This window comes from Zasmidium cellare, assembly GCF_010093935.1.
Source record: "Zasmidium cellare ATCC 36951 unplaced genomic scaffold M409scaffold_20, whole genome shotgun sequence".
NCBI lineage: Eukaryota > Fungi > Ascomycota > Dothideomycetes > Mycosphaerellales > Mycosphaerellaceae > Zasmidium > Zasmidium cellare.
In genome coordinates this window covers 488,497-508,255 of record NW_022986964.1, presented here as the reverse complement: position 1 = coordinate 508,255, position 19,759 = coordinate 488,497, and the positions used below count along the sequence as shown (strand labels likewise).

At 54.7% G+C, this 19,759-nt stretch overlaps 7 protein-coding genes and 1 pseudogene across 8 annotated transcripts; 4 read left to right on the top strand and 4 right to left on the bottom strand.

Annotated features, from left to right (window-relative positions):
• Positions 1–1,014: 1,014 nt before the first annotated feature.
• M409DRAFT_66956 (multicopper oxidase) lies at positions 1,015–2,785 on the top strand (the record flags this gene model as incomplete). The annotated part of the gene is made up of 3 exons (XM_033817183.1): positions 1,015–1,036; positions 1,078–1,281; positions 1,329–2,785. 3 exons carry the CDS (start codon positions 1,015–1,017, stop codon positions 2,783–2,785), a joined length of 1,683 nt encoding a protein of 560 aa, XP_033666960.1.
• Positions 2,786–3,380: 595 nt separating this feature from the next.
• M409DRAFT_55414 (uncharacterized protein) lies at positions 3,381–6,965 on the bottom strand (the record flags this gene model as incomplete). Its single annotated transcript, XM_033812997.1, has 2 exons — positions 3,381–6,516; positions 6,568–6,965. 2 exons carry the CDS (start codon positions 6,963–6,965, stop codon positions 3,381–3,383), a joined length of 3,534 nt encoding a protein of 1,177 aa, XP_033666959.1.
• Positions 6,966–7,518: 553 nt separating this feature from the next.
• Positions 7,519–9,620, top strand: M409DRAFT_66954 (uncharacterized protein; the record flags this gene model as incomplete). The annotated part of the gene is made up of 3 exons (XM_033817182.1): positions 7,519–7,762; positions 7,822–9,372; positions 9,409–9,620. 3 exons carry the CDS (start codon positions 7,519–7,521, stop codon positions 9,618–9,620), a joined length of 2,007 nt encoding a protein of 668 aa, XP_033666958.1.
• Positions 9,621–9,933: 313 nt separating this feature from the next.
• Positions 9,934–11,842, bottom strand: M409DRAFT_23796 (uncharacterized protein; the record flags this gene model as incomplete). Its single annotated transcript, XM_033806947.1, has 3 exons — positions 9,934–11,420; positions 11,472–11,671; positions 11,721–11,842. The coding sequence occupies 3 exons, from the start codon at positions 11,840–11,842 to the stop codon at positions 9,934–9,936; spliced, it is 1,809 nt and encodes a 602-aa protein (XP_033666957.1).
• Positions 11,843–12,555: 713 nt separating this feature from the next.
• M409DRAFT_23795 (uncharacterized protein) lies at positions 12,556–14,042 on the top strand (the record flags this gene model as incomplete). The annotated part of the gene is made up of 4 exons (XM_033806946.1): positions 12,556–12,590; positions 12,647–12,897; positions 12,949–12,995; positions 13,050–14,042. 4 exons carry the CDS (start codon positions 12,556–12,558, stop codon positions 14,040–14,042), a joined length of 1,326 nt encoding a protein of 441 aa, XP_033666956.1.
• Positions 14,043–15,242: 1,200 nt separating this feature from the next.
• M409DRAFT_t39 lies at positions 15,243–15,386 on the bottom strand (annotated as a pseudogene). Its single transcript has one exon. The product of its transcript is annotated as a tRNA-OTHER (tRNA).
• A 475-nt stretch (positions 15,387–15,861) lies between these two features.
• Positions 15,862–17,200, bottom strand: M409DRAFT_66951 (uncharacterized protein; the record flags this gene model as incomplete). The annotated part of the gene is made up of 4 exons (XM_033817181.1): positions 15,862–16,064; positions 16,180–16,256; positions 16,346–16,616; positions 16,696–17,200. 4 exons carry the CDS (start codon positions 17,198–17,200, stop codon positions 15,862–15,864), a joined length of 1,056 nt encoding a protein of 351 aa, XP_033666955.1.
• Positions 17,201–17,874: 674 nt separating this feature from the next.
• M409DRAFT_36819 (uncharacterized protein) lies at positions 17,875–18,723 on the top strand (the record flags this gene model as incomplete). The annotated part of the gene is made up of 1 exon (XM_033810622.1): positions 17,875–18,723. One exon carries the CDS (start codon positions 17,875–17,877, stop codon positions 18,721–18,723), a length of 849 nt encoding a protein of 282 aa, XP_033666954.1.
• Between the last annotated feature and the right edge of the window lie 1,036 nt (positions 18,724–19,759).

The following is a 19,759-nucleotide window of genomic DNA, read 5'->3' as shown; positions in this document are numbered from 1 at the left end:
TCTGCCAAGGGTCCGGTGAAGGGTCGGACGGCACCATTCAACAGAGTACACGAAGATGCAAAGCCTGGCTCGCCTACGATTATCGCGAGTAGCGACCTCGCAGGTGCAGTACTTGCCCCTTACGGAAGTTGAGCAGCTGTCATATTCTTGATGATCCACCGCGTTGGGTCGCTATCCACCCTGTCGTGACACGGAATCTTCTTCACCGCATGGGCATGGCGCACACGCTGCGACCCGATCTTGTCCAACTTGACAGGGCTGCCATGCGATGGTGGTTTGTGCGTCCGATGTTCGCCAGGATGCGAGGTGCATCGAACCCGAACATTATTGATGACAGTCTCGCAGCCACGAGGCTATGAGCCACATAGCTGGGCACCCAATCGAGACGCCAATGGATCCTCCTCCTGTTTGCGAGGTCCGTGTATTTTCCAAGACTTGCCCAGAACCGGAACTCCTCACTAACTCTAAATCTTTAGCCAAGGGTGCTTCCACTCAGGCTGTGCCTCCTTATAGACCACCTTCCGCCTAGTATGCTTGGTGGTTTACGTTTCTGGCACGGCCAAGTAAACCAAGCACCTAATTCTCGTCTGGCTCGGTTTCCTCGATCGTGAACATGCACGTTCGCCAAGTCGCGGCTGTCTTCTTGTCTTTTCCACGCTGTCAGCAGGGAAAGACGTGCACGACAATGCTAAGAGTCTGGATCCCTTGCCTGGCCGAAAGGCTTGTGTGAGGCCGTGAAGGCCATGTCAAGCGGCTTGGTATTGACGGCGTCTCCTGACGACGATAGGGATGTGCATCCCGTATAAAATGGAGTCGTCTACGCGGCGAATAAGGGTAGGCAGATCAGTCAGTTCACCTTCTCACCACTTCCGCAGTCTTTCGCTTTTGAGAGCCGTCTCTTTCTCCTCTTCGCTATGAGGCTCTCCACATTCGCTATCCTGGCCCAGGCCGCCAGATTCATCACTCCCTCAACTTCTACGGCAATCCCAATCGACGCCCTCGAGCTCACCTACGATGACAGCGCTCCTGGATGGGAGTTGGAGCCCGATCAAGCACACGAGAACCATGTCCTAGCAGTTCGACAAGCAGCAGACCAAGGATGTACCAATGGCCCTAACACCAGAGCTTGCTGGAAGTCTGGCTTCTCCATTGCAACAGACTTTGACAAGAAGCTTCCTCCAGCTGGCAAGACCGTCACATACAATCTTGAAATTACAAACACTACACATATGGCTCCTGATGGGTATCAACGACTGGTTATGGCCATCAACGGGCAGTATCGTAAGTCATTCATCAACGTACGGGGTGAACCCTGCTAACTTCTGCAGCCGGACCAACAATATACGCCGATTGGGGCGACACCCTCGTTGTCAATGTCAAGAATTCTCTTCAACACAACGGCACTTCAATCCACTGGCATGGCCTTCGTCAGCTGAACTCCTGCCAACATGATGGCGTGAACGGCGTGACTGAATGCCCCATCGCACCCGGCCAAACGAAACAATATGTCATTCGGTGCACACAATTTGGAACATCATGGTACCACAGCCACTACTCTGCTCAGTACGGCGATGGAATCGTTGGTGGCATTGTCATCAATGGGCCAGCGACTGCTAACTACGACACCGATCTCGGGACGATGACCTTCACGGACTGGTTCTACGAGACGGCATTCGCAATGAACGTTCGAGCCCTTCACTCAACCAGCGGCCCACCACGAGCTGATACCGGTCTCATCAACGGCACGATGAAGCGAGACGATGGCAAGGGCGCATACCACGTCACGACTGTCAAGAAGGGCAAGAAGCACCGACTCCGACTCATCAACACCGGCATCGACAACCTCTTCCACGTCTCGATCGACAACCACAACTTCACCGTCATCACCTCCGACTTCGTCCCCATCAAACCCTTCACCGCCTCCTCCGTCTCCATAGGCATCGGCCAGCGCTACGACATCATCATCAACGCCAACCAGCCCGTCGCCAACTACTGGCTGCGTGCCGACGTAGGCACCGCTTGTGGCCGCAACCTCATGGCCGGCAAGATCCTCTCCATCATGCGCTACGAAGGCGCACCTGTCGCCGATCCAACATCCACCAACACGATCACCAAACCCACCGCCTGTTACGACGAGTCCGTCACCCCCTACGTAACCAACCTCGTCCCCGCCGACCAATTCACCACCGCCATGAAATCCTTCTCCATGGACTTCAACGTCAGCCGCACCGCCGACGGCGGCGCCCTCATCCAATGGCTGATCAACGGCTCCGACATCCGCGTCAACTGGGAGAAACCCACCCTCCAACACGTCCTCGACTCCAACTACACCTTCGAATCCAAACACAACGTCTTCGAAATCTCCCAAATCGACACCTGGACCTTCTGGGTCATCCAGACCGTCCAAGGCGACCCTGTCAACCTCCCCCACCCCATCCATCTGCACGGCCACGATTTCTACGTCCTCGGCGCCGGCGCAGGCGTCTGGGATGGGAATCAGTCCAACCTGAAATTCTCCAACCCACCTCGTCGTGATACGGCCACTCTACCCGCCGGGGGCTATCTTATCATGGGCTTCCCCGCAGATAATCCTGGCCTGTGGCTCATGCATTGCCATATCCCGTGGCATGTAGGCCAGGGGCTGAGCATGCAGTTTTTGGAGCGGAAGGATGAGATTATCGGTAAACTTGGGGATCTGGGAGATTATCAGAAGACGTGTGATTCTTGGAAGGAGTGGTGGAATCGGAGTGATCGGCCTTATCATATGGATGATAGTGGGTTGTAGGAAGGGGAGATATCGGCAGGGGTGTTTGTGAGGTGGGTGTACAGCATGTTGCATTTTGGGGGGTGAGGGGTTTGGTTTGGATACCCGAAATTTTTGAGGGAGCATGGTTTGGTGATTTTTTGGGTACAAGGAAAGATGGGATACAGCACGATGCATGCATTTCGACAGATTCACGATGACTTTGGCAAATGAATGACCAATAATGTCTGATAGCTTCTCTTCTCGACATTTCGCTTCTCACTTTGCGTTTTGCTTTTGTTTGCTTTCAATCCGGGAGAGGCTGACTCTGCGCCTTAGACTTCACTAACTTCACGAACATACTTCGCGAGAAATCGGATTGATAGAGAGTGTAAGTGTTTCAATAGTGTCAGAATTCTTGCGGTCTGTGTCTAGTCTGTCTACTGGTGTTGGTACAAAGTACTGCATCGCTGCAGCATCTCCTAAATCCAGCGTGCGTAATCGTCAAACCTCAAGCCTCGACCAAGTCGATTGATCAACAAGTCAACACAAGTGATCCTCATCTCCCCTGTCTGCCATGGCTTCAATCTCCGCGGCGACACAAGATCGGGTGGAGATCACCTCAAGACCCGTGGCGCTACAAGAACGTTGAAGACAACTTGGCCTTCTTGGCCGAACGCGGCTTGGGATGGCCGTGGACTGGGCCTTGCGGCATCATCTCCTCGACCGGGGTGGCGACTTCAGAGATGGTGTCGGGGGTGACGGTGGCACCGCCTTGGGTCTCGTCGTCCAAGCTGTCGACGAAGGCCTCGTACTCACGGTCGTAGCGCTTCTTCTCCTTCATCATGGCCTTGTGTGCGTCGCCATCGCCCTTCCAATGCTCGACGCACTGGTGGCAGTCGATGTAGTGAGCTTGAGCGATAGGGCCGAAGCCTAGCATCTGGAACTCGGGAAGGGAATCACCGACCAAGTTGATGTTTTCCCAATCCAGGCAGTCTTCGCAGAATCCACTCTCGCACCAGCGGCAGCGGTAGATGAGACCGCCAGCTTCGGTGGTCTTCGAACCGCAGTCACGACACTCGTGCTGCAAGCAGTAGAACGTCATACCCATCGACCTGGACTTCTGTTCTGCCGTCAAGCACTTGCGGTGGTATGCCCGAGGACAGCCATGACAGCAGACGAGATCGCCGCCAGCCCAGCAGACTTGGCAGAATTCCTGATGATTAATGGCGGCCTTCTTCTCTCTCTTGGGTTCGGCGAGACGAGGGTCTTTGCCGGCGAATGTTGGCACTGCCTCCCAATCACCGCAGTTCATGCTCTCTTTTGAGATCATGAAGCCGTCGATCTCGACAGTGGTATTCTTGCCTAGACGTCGGTCACCGCGGTTGAGATCGACGTCTTCCTTCGCGCGCTTCTCCAGTTCTTTCATGTGTTTCTTGCCCTCGAAGACAGCAGTCTCAACCTTCTCCATGGAGTCGAGCCAGGCGTGCTCATCGACTGCATGGCCATCTTGATCGTTGACATTGGTATCGATGGGCTTGTCTTTGCACTTCTCGAGTGTTGTCTCCCAGTCCCAGCCCAACATCTCAGTCACATCAATCTCTGGTCTGGCCAAAGTCTGAGCTCCACGGCGAATGAGTGACTGCAAGGAAGCAGTATCGAGGTGCGGAGCTTCTTCATCCGAGACGCCGCCGTTCGTTGACTGTCGCTTACGCTTCTTGTCTGGCGAACCGGTGGAGTGGACGTTGCGCATGCTCTCGGTGATCTTGGCAGACAGGTACAGCTTCTTGCGAATGCGCCCCATCATCTGCTCTTCGACGGTGCCCTGAGTGCAAAGCTTGTAGATGGTGACTTTCTGAGTCTGCCCAATGCGATGTGCACGAGCTTCGGCCTGAAGTGTCATCTGTGGGTTCCAGTCTTCGTCCATGAAGACGACATCGGTTGCGGAGGTTAAGTTGATGCCAAGTCCACCTGCTCTGGTCGAAAGCAGCATCACTTTGTAGTCGCTCTTCGGGTCATTGAACATGCGGATTGCAAGGTTGCGCTGAGCCCGATTGGTGCTGCCATCCAGCCTGGCGTAACGGAATGGAGCGTTGTGGTTATTTGCACCCTTCAGCCAGAGCAGCTCTCCCACGAGGTTGAGAGTCTTGGTGAAGCCAGAGAATATGAGGATCTTCTTCTTTCTCTTAAGCACAAGTTCGTCGATGACTTTGTCCAGGACGATGAACTTGCCAGAAGCCGCCTTGACGTGCTCGCCAATGTCGTAAAGTTCGGGCGCAGCGTTGGGAAGGAGATATGGATGATTGCAGACTTTGCGCAGCTGCATCATGAGGTTCATCAACTTCTTCCAAGCATTGTCTTTCTGCGCGACCTCCTGAACTTCGTCTTCCTGTCGCAGAGCTTCCTCCATAATGGCACGGCTCTCTGCCCAGACGTCTGTCGTGTCGACATCGGCGGCATTCTCAGCAGCTGCCTGAGCCTTCTCGAGTAGAGCCAGTTGCGTGTCGTTGGCTTCATGCTTCAGTGTTTGCGCCTCCTTGTCCTTTGCGTCACCAAACAGATCATCGAGAGTACCTTGATCGGCTCGAGTAAGAAGTCGGGTGTACCAGAAGCGTTGCATTGGCGTCAGGGGGACGAAGAGAAGTACTTCTTCTTTGGGAGGCAGACCGAGATTCACGCCTGGGCTCGTCTTCATTCGGCGGAGCATGATCAACTCCAGCAACCGTCGAGCGTCATCCATGAAGTCAGTCGAAACAGTGCCCTTGGTCAGGTCAAATGCCTTGCGAAAGTCGTCTGCGGTGTCGACTGGGAAGACATCTGGGAACAGCCAGTGCAGCAGCGCCCACATCTCTCTCAGGTTATTCTGGAGCGGTGTGCCGGTCAACAGTAGCCGGTACTCCGCACTGAGGCCTTGCAGGGATGACGATATGTCGGACTTCTCATTCTTGATCTTGTGACCCTCATCGAGAACGCAGTACCGCCAGACGAAAGAGCGCTTGAACCACGATGACTCAGACACGAAGGTCTCGTACGTAGTGACAACCATATCGACACGATCCTTATCCGTGCCACGACCGCTCTCCCAACGAGACTTCCGCTCGAGGCAGTGCTTCTTGAAGCGCTCGCGTTCCAGCTTTGGTCCATGGAAGCGGATAACGTTGAGCTCGGGGGTCCACTTGCGGGTTTCAGAGATCCACGACGAGAGAACACTCAATGGGCAGACCACCAAGAATGGTCGATTCTCGCCGATAGACGGATTGGTCTCGGTGAGGTGCTGGAATAGAGCCAATGTCTGCAAAGTCTTGCCGAGCCCCATCTCGTCACCAAGGATGGAGGACATGCCGTTGTTGTGCATGTAAGTGAGGAAAGAGAGGCCTTCAAGCTGGTATGGCTTCATTTTGGCCTTGACGCCGGGAGGCTGCTTGTCCAGGGCCTTGTATGGAACATGTTTGGGCTCACGGGTTTCCGCCGCGGCCTTACGAAGCTTGTCAATGTAACTGTAGCCAGGCAGTAGAGGCTTGAAGTAGTCGCCGTGCACGTAGAGGAAGGCATGGCGCTTTGGTCTGGTGCTGATCTCGATTTCGTGGCGGACTCTGGTTCGTGCAGTCTCCGCTTTAGGAGCAGGAGCTCCCATGTCTGATCTGAGGATCTTGTTGGACTTCTTCGCCTTGGTTGGTGTTCTCTTCACCAAGACTGGGCGAGCGTAGCTGATGTTTGCTCGGGTGCTTCGCGTTGGCAGCTCGCGACTGCGCTGAGGGTGAGATTCCCGAGCTCTGTGAACCGTTAGTATAAGGAGATGATGAGACATTGGAGAGGGCACGTACTTCGCAGCTGTGCCACGGGGAACGGCGTGGATCACGTCGCCGGTCAACTCATCTTCACTGGTCTCTGGTCCGCCACCGCCAGGAGTCTCAATCTTCTCCATGCCCTCCTCATACGAAGATTGGGTGAAGTTGGACCCAGGTGTGGTTGGAGGCGACTCGGCGTAAGAGATGGGCTTCTTCGTGCCTCGTAGGCCAGGGCCGGTATCGCCGTTCTGTATACCGCCGTTCTGTATGCCAGACTCGCGGCGCATCTTGGTTGCTGAGGTTGGCGACTTGACAGCGCCCCAAGTAGCGAGCAGATCCGCCATGCTGGGTCGAGGGGCTAGAACAGCAACCACCTTGCGTCGTTTTGGGGGTGTTGGCGATGTTGCCAGGTCGTCGATGTCGTCGAAGTCCATTGAGAAAAGCTCGAGGTCAAGTGAGGTTTAGGCTGCTGCTGGCATCTGACGTCGGCACCTGCCGTTTCACTTCCAGATGTTCTCCATTCACTAGATTGTTCGTTGCCACGGAGATTTCAGATGCTTGCACTTTGCGTTCCTGCCAGCTGAAAAGCACAAGATGATGCAGCAAACTCGGTGTCAATGGCAAGGCGTGAATGTATAGGCTAGACAAACACCCCCATGGTTGCTTTCCAAACTAAATGTGAGTCAATGTGTGTCAATGTGTAGTTAATCGACGGTGTAGGGAGTTTCGTCTTTCACGACGTCGCGAACGTGGAGAAGACGCGCCAGGGTTTGACGCGCTAGTGGAGATCCCGGCGCCGATCATGCGCCTCTGAACTCTATTCGCGCGACATCACCAACTGCCCGCTCCAACTGAGAAGCTGACGACAAGCCTCCCAAAAGCTACAGGTCATGCAACGGAACAAGGCTAGATGAGAAGAGCTACTGTCGATACTGATGAGGCTGATGATAAGCTCTTTGCGGTAATAGCATAGCGTGACTCACAGCAATGGCCCGTTTCTACCCACTCTACGTCCGCCGGAGTGATGGGAAGATCGAGATCATTGTCAAAGGCAAACGAAAAGAGCTAAACCAACCCACCGATGACCAGCTCGACCAGCGAGCCGACAAGGAGGGGATCAGTGACTTCTACCGGGAAGTGGCCCTTGAGGAGCCGAAGCATATGGACTGGAGGAGGAAGCTTGGTGGCATGCTGGCGAGAGAACTGAATTGGAAGGATAAGACTGGAGGTGGTATGTACGTGCATGATATTCGCAAGATCATTTTGGATTGGTACTGATATGATCTACAGACAACGGCTACATACTCGTATCGTTCCCTGAAAACTACCGCCTTTATGAGCACGTCAAGAAGACTGAGAAGGATGGCAAAGCCGAGGTCAAGAGCAAGACACATGCTGCCGGTGGGAACGACAGACAAGATGCATATCTATACGGACATCCTGATGGGCGGAAGAAGAGGTTTAGGAGTCCTAATGACTTCTTTCCGCACCTGCTTTGGCTCTGCACAGATGAGAGTGGTGATCCGGACAACTGCACTTGCAAGATCTGTACACCAGAGGATGTGGAGACCGTGTTACCAGGGGTCAAGCTGAAGATGCCAGAGAGGCCAGTCGGGCAAGTACAGCTGCCAGCTTCTATGGCACGGCAGCTCAGTGCACAAGGCATGAAGCAAGAACCAGTACCCCGGCCTGTATCTGCTGCGCCCAAGCCGAATGTACCCGCACCTCTGCCGCTGGCGAAGACGGAAGACCACAGACTGGATCGAAGATACAATGTCTTCATGTACCGGCCTGGGGAGCTGGTTTGGTTCAAACGAGGGCAAGCATGGGGGTTGGGAGCAATACTGCGGCGGTGGCTTCTCCAGTCAGGATCAAACAACTCCTCACATCAATATCTGGTGCAACCACTATCATATCCAGGACACAATCCACGACCGGTCATCAAATCATCAGACGCAGAGATGCGGCCGTGGCTGGCATGGAGTGTACCTCGATTCACAAACGAAGGCCTGAACAACCTGGCGAATCCTCCTCGCTACGACAGCGCCGACTGGCGAGGCATGATGGAGAAGAGATACGGCAGCGGCGACATGGAAGTCGACGGCTCGATCTTAGCAGCCAAAACCGTCGACTCAACCTACACCCTCTTCAACCACAACCGAACCATCCAACCCGAAGCCCTCGTCCAAGAAAACCACTTCGACGGCATCTTCCTCGGCGCCGAGAAGATCTGGACCGGCGACCCCATCCGCCTGCACCGCACCGACCGCTCCACCGACATCATGGTCGTGCACACCATAATCGACATCAAAACCGTCTCCGCCATGAACAAGAACCAAATCCTCGACCAAACTGTCAAACTCCAAGGCGACATGTACACCCTCACCACCGTCCCACACCCCAACCCCGCGATCCCCTCCCCGGCCGCCCCAAACAACAACCCACACCTCCCCACCCGCCTCACCGACGACCTCGCCTACCGCAACGCCCGCTCCATCCCCGCCAAACGCACCGCCTCCTACTGGAACCTCACGCACCCCAACCTCCGCATCGACCTCAACGAAATCAAAGGCCGCTGGTACGAAGCCTCCCTCGTCCTCCCCATCCTCCAACCCCAGCTCTTCGAGGACGCCGCCCGCCGCGGCGAAATCCAGGAATCCTCCCTCTGGATGAACGCCCGGGGGGATTGCATCAACAGCAACCGCGCGCCGAATTTGCCGCGCTTGCAGAGGGTGAATGTGAGGAAGGAGAGTAGGAAGGAGGCTTTTGGTAGGAGTGTTCCTCCGAATGTGGTGATTTTAGAGGGTGTGAGGCCGCCGGTGCCGGAGAATGTGGATCCTGGTTTGGAGACGCAGGGACAAACGCAGGGTACGGGAGCTGGAGCTGGGGCTGGGGCTGGGGCTGGGAATGTTAATGTGAATACTTCGACGGCGATGGATATCGATCCGAGGTTCGATACGGCGGATGATGGAGGAGGCGGTGGACAAGGACAGGGACAAGACGATCGAGGTTTGGAGGAATTCATGAACTTGGACGATGAGATGTTCGGAGGCGGAGGTGGGACGCAGAGTCCGTTCTTTAAGCTTTGATATAACATCGTGTCAGGAAACAAGTACGGCAGAGTAATTTGAAGAATTGCATTCATGGCAGCGGCTCAGCTGTATAGTAGGTCTCAGCGAGCACCCAGGGTATCCATGGTAGAACGCATCAACGCTTGACGAAAACACCACCAAACTGGTCACAGCCTTTCCCTTCCTGCAGCCAAACCAACGCAACCCAGGCAGCGAAGCGACGGGCCTTCACAGGTCGAAGGAGCAAAGAAGCCGTAGATCCATCAAAAAGCTGCCATTCCGTCACCACATCTCTACCACCTTCACGGATCCCCTTCCTCTGTCGGGTTGATCACCGCTTCTTCCTGTATCGAATACCTCGTCCACCTTGCGCTATCGAGCCATTGCTATTGCTCCGACTCATCGTGCACACCGGCCGCACCTCATCCGAGTGCATACTCGCCAACGCAAAAGAGTTAGTGTTGTGTCCGAAGTATAGCCACGCGCCATCCTTGGTCTTCTTCACCGTCAACATCCCAATGGCACCCGTGGAGTCGGAGTGCTTGACCGAAGGGTGGCCCATGAAGTCCTTTTGGATGAATCCCCGCACGGCCTCCTCCTCCATGCACTCCTTGACACCGACACCGCTGACTTTGCGGACGTTGTTGAAGACGCGATCTGAACAGACTGAGGCTGCCATAGTGGTCGACATGTGTTCGCCCGTGCCGCTGGTGACGGTGGCCACGGTCGTCCTGTCTTCGTCTTGGGGGTCGACAGGAATGACGGTAGCACCCACTCCGACCAGGGCAGCAGGACCGATCCGCCCACGGTGCTTCATGCCGATGCCGCCTGATGATGCACCGCACGCAATGTTGCCGAACATGTCGATGGCGATGGCACCAACTGTGTCGGTGATAAGGTCCACCTCTCTGTCTTCCGCATCTTTCGTGGGCGCGCCGTCCACATTGATAGACTGCTGGCGAATAGGTGATGCTGGGGTCTTCTGTTGGACGTCAGTTGGCAGGTCTTGAAAAGACTGAGAGGCGGTAGATGGAGATGTGGCAGGCTGGTGAGGCGGCGCGGGTATCGTGGCAATGGCAGTGTCGTCTGAATCGGAGCCTACAGATTGTGAGTGAGTTGCAGCATGCAGTTCGAGGCCATCAGCATCAGGATCGTCCTCAAATGAGACATCCACAAGTTGCTGTCCGCCGTCGATGTTTCCTTGCGATGATACGCGGGTAAACGGCGAAGACGGAGCCAACTTCTGCGTGCTGTTTGCAAATGGGTTGCGAGACATGTTCTCCAGGTCGCTGCCAGGTGGTCCCTCCGGATCGATGTATTCGTCTGGGTGGTTCGGCGTAGTATCTTTGGGATCGTCATCAGCCAAAGACCACGAGGACGAAGACTGTTGACCAGGTGTACTGTCGCTGTCAGGCTGGAAGTTGTCGGAGGGTGGGGGTGAGATCGGCTGTGCATCGTTGTACATGGAAGCGTCCATGGCCTTCTCGTGAGTCTTGCGGACGTTCTCATATTCCCGACTCTGATCATAGTACTCAGTCAAGTCCTTCTCTGATGCCGCAGGCGACGTTCCAAAGCGCTTAGTCTCTTCGCGGTGTCTGTGGCGTTCGGCTTTGGCCAAGTCTGCTCGCCACTTCTGCCATCGGTGTTTCGCGAACGGAGAGACGAGGGTTTCGTGCGGACACATGACCATGCCGTGATCGCGAGCGAACTTGGTGGCGCCCTGACCGACGAGGAGGTTCGGTGGAACTCGCTTCAATGAAAGGGACTGGGTGGTATGGTCGAGAAGGAGCCGGGCGAGAGAGATGGGGTTCTTGATCTCTGCAATGTCATGAGCTTTGAGCGTTGTTATACATTGGTGACAACACTCACGAGACACAGCACCAGCCGCGCCGCTGCGGCCGTAGGGATCGACAATGATAGCGTCGCACTCGACAACGCCATCAAAGCTCAGATTGCTGCCGTACCCAGCATTTGTGATTTCGCGATCCTCCAGTGCTTTAATGGCGACCTCGACGACGTCAACAGCAGAACCGCCAGCCCTCATGACAGCCATGGCGACTTTGCAGGCACTATCCGATCTCAGTACTGACCCTCGTTACAAAAGCTGTGTGTACTCACTCATTACATGCTTGCAGGTGGTAGGACTCGTTGTCTTTGCTGTGGAAACCAGCGCCGGCATGAACGAAGATGCATGCGAGGTCGGATTGCTTTCGAGGCTTGGAGGACTTGGAGGAGAACATGGTGGGCGTCCTTTTGGAGAGCATGCGTCTGTCGTAGGTAGGTGTATGGTTGTCTCAGGTGTAGCGGCAGTGGTCGATGCGGTGGACACGTGAGGAAATTGGAGTGGGTGGGTTAAAACGAGGGCACGAGACCGGCCAGATGTCTCTTATGAATACCCGTGACGAGTCGCCGGCGGCAAGCGGCGGGGGAGGGAGGTGGTGGTGTGGCGGGTGAGTTGAGTGAACTTCGACGAGAAGAGAAACAAATTGAACGTCAACCCGCAACTACAACACGCTGCTCCTTCCTCGGTGTCAAAGGAAAGAGCGCTGGTGACTTCCGTTCGCTTAGCATGTTTCGATCTCCTTCGCTCTTTCCTCGCAACCTTGATATCCTCAATATCAAGAATCCAATGTGCTCACTTGATTTTTAATGAAATGTTAAAATAGTTCTTCGACACAATTGATGGGAAGGAGGTGAAGTCACATCTCACTTTTAGCAATCGCCCAAGCTAGCTCTATCTCAAATTCTTAGACCCTCCAAGCAAAGGTTTGAGGCGGGGGTCGGGTGTGAGTCTAAGACGACCGCCGCAATGCCAAGACTGACGTCCAGCGAGACCTTACGCAACGCCAACAGGCGTCAGCTATTAACCTTCACCACTTGAGACCAAGACGCACCCACCACACCACCTGCCTCACCCTCCACTCACTCTCTGGTCGCCGACGGAACCGCAGCTATGGCGACCCAAACCCCAGCCGTTGTCATGGACAAGTACGCTCACTCACGTGCGTCCAATTGCAGGAACACCTCAGCTAACCATTGCATAGCGGAACTGGTTATTCCAAGCTGGGTTTCGCCGGCAACGACTCGCCCTCCTTCGTCTTCCCCACCGCAATCGCAACCAAAGGCCCCGGCGGAGGCGGAGGCTCAGCTGGCTCTGGCCGACCTGCTGTCGGCAACAAGCCTTCGTTCTTGACTGGAGGTGCCGGCCCTACAGGTCATCTGTCTGCAAAGAGAGGGACTGAAGATTTGGACTTCTTCATTGGAGATGAAGCTCTCACCGCTTCCGCTGGTCCCGGTATGCTTGGCATGGACAACATAAGGTGGAGTGGAGGCTGATGAGAGACAGGATACGGCCTAAGCTACCCTATACGACATGGCCAAATCGAGAACTGGGTGAGAAAGGATTGGAATTGCTACCAGAAGCTGGAAATCTAACGTGCGGCGCAGGACCAAATGGAACGCTTCTGGTCGAACAGCATCTTCAAGTACTTGCGCGTGGAACCCGAAGACCACTACTTCCTCCTCACCGAACCACCTCTCAACCCACCCGAGAATCGCGAGAACACCGCCGAAATCATGTTCGAATCGTTCAACTGCGCCGGTCTCTACATCGCCGTACAAGCTGTCCTCGCTCTGGCCGCATCTTGGACATCATCGAAAGTGCAAGATCGATCATTAACGGGAACGGTCATTGACTCGGGTGAGGGTGTGACGCACGTCATTCCAGTCGCAGAAGGTTATGTCATTGGCAGTAGCATCAAGAGCATACCAATCGCAGGAAGAGACATCACCTACTTCGTACAATCACTTCTGCGTGACCGAGGAGAGCCGGATAGCAGCTTGAAGACGGCAGAGCGCATCAAGGAGGAATTCTGCTACGTATGTCCAGACATCGTCAAGGAATTTGCCCGTTTCGACCGCGAACCAGAGGACCGCTTCAAGAAGTATGAGGTCAAGCACCCCAACGGCCGCAGTGTATCAGTCGACGTCGGATACGAGCGTTTCTTGGCACCAGAGATCTTCTTCAACCCCGAAATCTACAGCTCAGATTTCCTCACGCCGCTTCCAACCATCGTCGACTCGGTCATTCAGAGCTCGCCAATCGACGTGCGAAGAGGCCTGTACAAGAATATTGTCCTTTCTGGAGGTTCAACTCTTTACAACCAGTTCGGTCGCCGCTTACAACGAGATATCCGCCATCTGGTCGACGCACGCATCACGGCATCGGAAGTTCGCGCAGGCAACGCGGCGAAGAGCGGAGGCCTCGACGTCCAGGTCATCACTCACAAGCGACAACGACACGGCCCGTGGTTCGGTGGCTCGTTGCTCGGCCAGACACCGGAATTCAGAAGTTACTGCCACACCAAGGCCGAGTATGACGAGATTGGTCCCAGCATTGTCCGGAGATTCGCGCTGTTGGGAGGCCCGGGCAGTACTTGATCATCGGTATAAATTGATGTGGACTGATACTTGCATGCCCAGCCGCATTCCACGGCACGGCGAGGCTGCCTTGCGGCGGATGATGTGCTGGCAAGAATCAACGTCGGGAACGATAGACATGAAGATGAAGACGGGAAAGGACATGTTGCCGCGTTCCAGCGATTCCAATGGGATTCACGAAAAGCGGGAGATGCCAAAAAGCCTTGCGTGGATGATGGACCCTAGCGGCAGTTTATACAAGACGGAATGCAAAGATCAAAAAGTCGAATGTCCAAACGATGGTGCCACCAACCTCGTTGAATCTACCCATTGCATGTGGCTTTCGCCTCATGCTAAGCCACCATGTTCGGCCATCCAAATGGTCCCAAAAGGAGCACGACAACAGGTATCGCGAACACATAGAAACACGACACGTGCGTGGGATGTCCTCTCTCTCAATATTTCTCGCGGCATACGCGCCTTCAGCAGAAAAACCAAGAGGTGTCAAAAGCTGACAGAGTTCGCAGGCCCCTAACAAGCCCCACCCTGACTGGAATGTGCCTTACAAGGGAGGACTTGTCATGGGTCTTGAAGTTTCGAGGTTCTGCCTGTTTCGTGGTCGTGGACCTTGTCTGTACGAGTGAAAGTCTGTTTGTCTGTCGGCTTATCGGGCTATGTGTGCGGTGGTGGTGGGTTTTGTGGGGAGATGAATTTGCATGTGCGTTGGCGGTAAGCGAGGGAGGCTAGGAGTTGAGCGTGTGGTGTGGTGAGTGAATGATCTCGACCAGCCCAACCCTTCCCCACCTTCCAAAAGATAATGATTGATTACAAGGCATCTAAACAGCAAAAAGATAACAAGAATGAGTGATTGATCTCGCTGCGACTCGAACGCAGGTCTCCACAGACACGGCTGGGCCGGAGAATGGGGGGGGGGGGGGGGGGGGGGGGGGGCGGGGCGCGGGGGCTGCCGGGGCGGGGGGGGGGGGGGTTGTTCTCTTTTTCAGACCATCGGCTGGCAAGCCGTGGGAAGCGGGCATTCTGCTTTGGCTGGGTGTGCTACCACTACACTACGAGATCCTGAAGAAGAGGGAGAGTGTTGGTGATTGATGGGGGAGGGAGATTTGGGGTGAATGTATAGGTTGGTTTCGAGACGGAACGAGTGGAAAAAGACTACCGACGACAGCGCAAGTCCTTCTAACAAGCAAAAAGAATTACGATGATTGATCTCGCTGCGATTCGAACGCAGGCCTCCACAGCCACGGGGGCAACCCGGAGAATGGGCGGCCCGCTTCAACGATCGGGGCGAACCGATGTGAAGCGGCATTCTGTTCTGCGCTGGGTGTGCTACCACTACACTACGAGATCTTGATGGATGATTGATAAGGGAGGGAGGTTGGAGGTTGGTGTTATAGGTTGGTGTGGATGGGTGGGGGAGCAAAATGGAACTTTCCTTACCATTCAAGTTAAATATGATGGGAGGCCTCTCTCCCGAAGCAAAAAGGTATGGATGGTTGATCTCGCTGCGATTCGAACGCAGGTCTCCCAACCGCACGGCGTCCCGCTAGAACCCTCAGCACTCCCCCTACCCACGAGACTCTGCGAGCAAGAAATGGCTTCGAAGTCCCTCTTTTACTGGGTGTGCTGACCACTGCACCACGAGATCTGGTTGGATGATTGATGGTGACGAAGAAGTGGAACGACATGTATAAGCTGGTCTGTCAAATTGAGACAGGGGCGACGTGAACGAAATACGTCTTGGACATACGCATAAAGTACTTGTCGACAAAGTCCATACTCGTACATTCCCCTCCCCCTTCCCCTCCACTGCAAAACAACCCTTCTAACCATACCCAACAAGCGTCTTCTCCATAAAAAACGTCTTGGGCAAATCCGGCCCCCAAACATGCACCGGTCCCGCCGGCTCCCTCGTAACCACATGCTCCTCGTTGACGACGTCCCCGTCCGCGTAGTGTTCGATTTTGAAGCCCGACGGGTCTTGCCAGTAGTCGAAGACTTGCGAGCCGAGGATGTGGCGGCCGACGCCTGGAGGGGTGTTAGAACAGGGGGTGGGGTGGGAGGGGACGGGAAAGGGGGAAGGGGTGTGTGGGAGGGAGAGGGATGGGGACGGGGATGGGGAAAGGGTGGATGTGTGGCTTACCCCAAATACTCTCCCAGCCTTTCGATTCCAGATAGCGATGACCCATCATTTGTTCGTCGTAGTCGTTGACTTCATACCTGTTAACACAACAAATCATCAGCATCCATCAACCCACACTCAACAAGTATCATCCAACAAAAAAGGTTCAGGGCAGGCACAAACTCACGAACTATGATGCAAAAACCCCCTCTCACTCCCCTCGGGCGCCCTGCCCAAAAACATACAATGATGATCACTATACCTCCTACCCAGATCCAAATGCATAAACACCAGCATATCCACGTCGTCCTTCTCGGGGACGTGCGCGATGTCCGAGGGCGCGAAGTTGAACGTCGACGTGTAGAAGGCGTAGTCGGCGTCGAAGGTCGTGCTGATGTAGCCGAAGTGGCCCAGTTTGTGGATTAGGGCGGGGCCTTCTTTGAGGCGTTGGAAGCGGGCTATTTTCCACACGTGTGGGTGTTAGTATGGTTGGGTTGACGATGGGGGTGGAGGGGATGGGGATGGGGATGGACGTGCCTTTGCGTGGTTTGTGGAAGGGATAATTGTAAGAACTCATATCCACCGTCGTGGCTGTCGGCACCTCCGCCGTGCTGACATCCACATGCCTCTCCTCCTGTCCATACAACACCGAGAAAAACGTCCCATTCGGCCTCGCGATCGTCACCATCTCACCTCCACCGGGGGCATCGCTGAGATCCTTCACTTCAGCGCCTTCCAATTTACAAGCTTTCTCGAAGTCCGCTTTCGAGGCTGCGACGAAGCCGGGTCCTAGGAAGCGTGCTTTGCCATCGGGGCTTTGGCTGGCGATGTAGACGAATGGATCGATGCCGTAGCCGCTGTAGTAGATTTTGGTGGAGTCGGCGTTGCGGGCTACTTCTGTGAAGCCGAAGTCTGCTGCGAAGCGGGAGAAGAGGGCGAGGTCGGGATGTTGGAAGTGGGTGTGGGAGAGGCGGAGGAGTTGGATTTTGGAGGGGTTGTTTTCGATCTTGGGGTTGACTCGTGTTGGTGGGAGGGATGTCATGGTGGGTAAGTAGTTGGACAGTTTCTTTAGATATTGCTGTGAGGTAAGAGCCTCTCTGGAAAGCTGCAATGAGGGACAAGACAATATAAATGATTTCGGTACTTACCTTTGAGTCTTTCTAAGCCTTGCTGCTGCTCTACACAGCTTCGTGTACGATGACCCTGTTCAAGCGGAACGAGACGAATTACGGTGCCGAAACTCCTCTACATCATCGGCCGGGCCATGTTTAGTACCACTTGCAACGGATACCACTCGTCTTGAAGCTGCACATTTGCTATACCTGGTATTCGTAAACTTCTCCACATTGAGGAACAGCACCGTCGATCCCTGAGCGGAACGGTTGCGGATGTCTTCTTGTATGGGGTTAGCGAACGAACGAAGCGGAGAGCTCCAACTGTCCCACAGCTAGGTCAAGTTTGTCCACGGATTATATTGTGGGACTTTCGCCGAAGTGACCAGGTCTGACCAGAACGAGATGTGTCGCACTCGTTCGTCAAAGCCACTTTTCGCCGATGGTCCTGTCTTAGCAATCAGCTGAAAGTGTTTGATCTAAGTTGGCTTACACCCGCTCTTGAGCGGAATGCGGAACTGTAGGATGAGAGCAATAAGTATTGCATCTGCTGCACCGCTTGAACTCCACACGTTCACACGACTTCGTCGAACATATCACCAGCATGGCGACTTTCCAGCGATTGATCCGGTTCCAGTCCAAGGAAGACGGCAGCATCCATTACGCAGACATTGGCAGCAACGACGTCTCCAAGGTCCAAGGCACCCGAGTGCAGGCGTATTCCTCGCTGGATGCACTTTCAAGCAAAGCATCATCGAATACCGTCACCGTGGATAGACTCCTTGCCCCAGTGCCCAACCCAAATCTCCCAATCTACTGCGTCGGCCTCAACTACCGCAGCCACGCAGAAGAAGCAGGTCTCAAAGTCCCCAAACAGCCACCTCTCTGGACGAAGCCGGCTGCCGCTCTAGCATCGCCTGGCGAAGACATCCCCGTGGGCAAGTTCTGCGCGGAGGCAAATCTCGATTATGAGGGCGAGCTGGTATTTGTGACGTCCAAGGCAGCCAAGAACATCACTCCAGAGCAGGCTCCAGAGTACATTTTGGGATACACTGTCGGGAACGACATCTCTTGCCGGACACACCAGGCGCCAGAGAACTGTGGCTGGCAGTTTTACTTCGCCAAGGCGTTTGACAAGTTCGCTCCCATCGGTCCAGTGTTGCTAGGCGCGGAACATCTTAGCAAAGACGTCAAGCTTGTCACAAAAGTCAACGGCGATGTTGTGCAGGAGTCGAAGTGTCTGGAGGATATGATCTTCAGTATCAATGACATCTTGAGCTGGATGAGCCAGGAGACAACCATCCCTGCTGGGACTGCTGTTATGACCGGAACGCCAGCTGGTGTGGGCTTGTTCCGGAAGCCACAGCTGTTCCTGAAGGACAGCGATGTTGTTGAGATCGAGCTTGCTGGTGCTGGGGCTGGAGTCTTGAAGAACAAGATAGTGGTGGCGTAGCTGTTAGAAATGTCAATGGACTGTAAAATGATGTTTGCCAGGAACACGACGATGTCCAAAATCGGTGGACCTCACTCCCTCACCAAGACTTGTTACCTGCTGGCAGGACTATGGCTGCGTAGCTCGTGTGAATCGCCATATCAGTGAGGCTGCACGCCCTGCGATAGGGTCGAAATCGTGCGACCCCCTGGTAGCCTTCACTCGCTTGCGAGCCGAAGTCGTGGCTGCTAGCTTTGGTCATCTGGGCTCTTGTGCTAACGACGATCATTTCACGGCTGCACTTGTAGCAATCCTCGAGGCCACACGGTGAAGCACCTTCCCTTGACTGACATCCCTCGCTGTATGGACGTGTTGACAGTGAAGAATGCTGTCGGTTGTGTTTGCCGCCAAGTAGGACTGCCGTCAAGCTGAAAGTGCTGGTTTTAGACCCATGCAGAAGAGATCGACGGAGTGTGGTTGTACAACGGCGGAGAGGAGTCCGGCTAATGATTACGATCCATGCGCTCGGGAAGGGAACACGAGATGTTGTGCCATCCTCACAGCCGCAGCCAGACCCTGAATTATGGTGTGAAGAGCGGTAAAGTGACTTTGACGGAGAGCCTGACCCGGCCCAAAAGCGATGATCAATGAGACAACTGCCCATCGTCGCGAAGCATGCTGAAGAACACTAGTACCATCCAATCGTTCCTTGCTGTCGACTATACCCTCCTGAGAAGCTCCCTGCCTTCAACGATGAGGCATAAACCGCGATGATGGACGACTGAATTACATGCCGCCCAGCTCATTCTTTCGTCAGGTATATTGCCCAAACATCCAGAAGGGGAGGTTGCTTCGTGGACTGGACAAACATGTGGGACCTGTCACCTTGCGCGTGGAGTCTCACCACCACAATATCAAATGATTGATTGGTCCCAAAGAGAGCAAGCAGTCGGTCCTTTGAAAGCGCGGCAGCTGTCCAACAGCACGGTATGTTTCGGGCTCCAGTCGATCAAGCGCGCGGGTCGGCAGAATGCTCACTCTCCACGCAGCCCAAGCA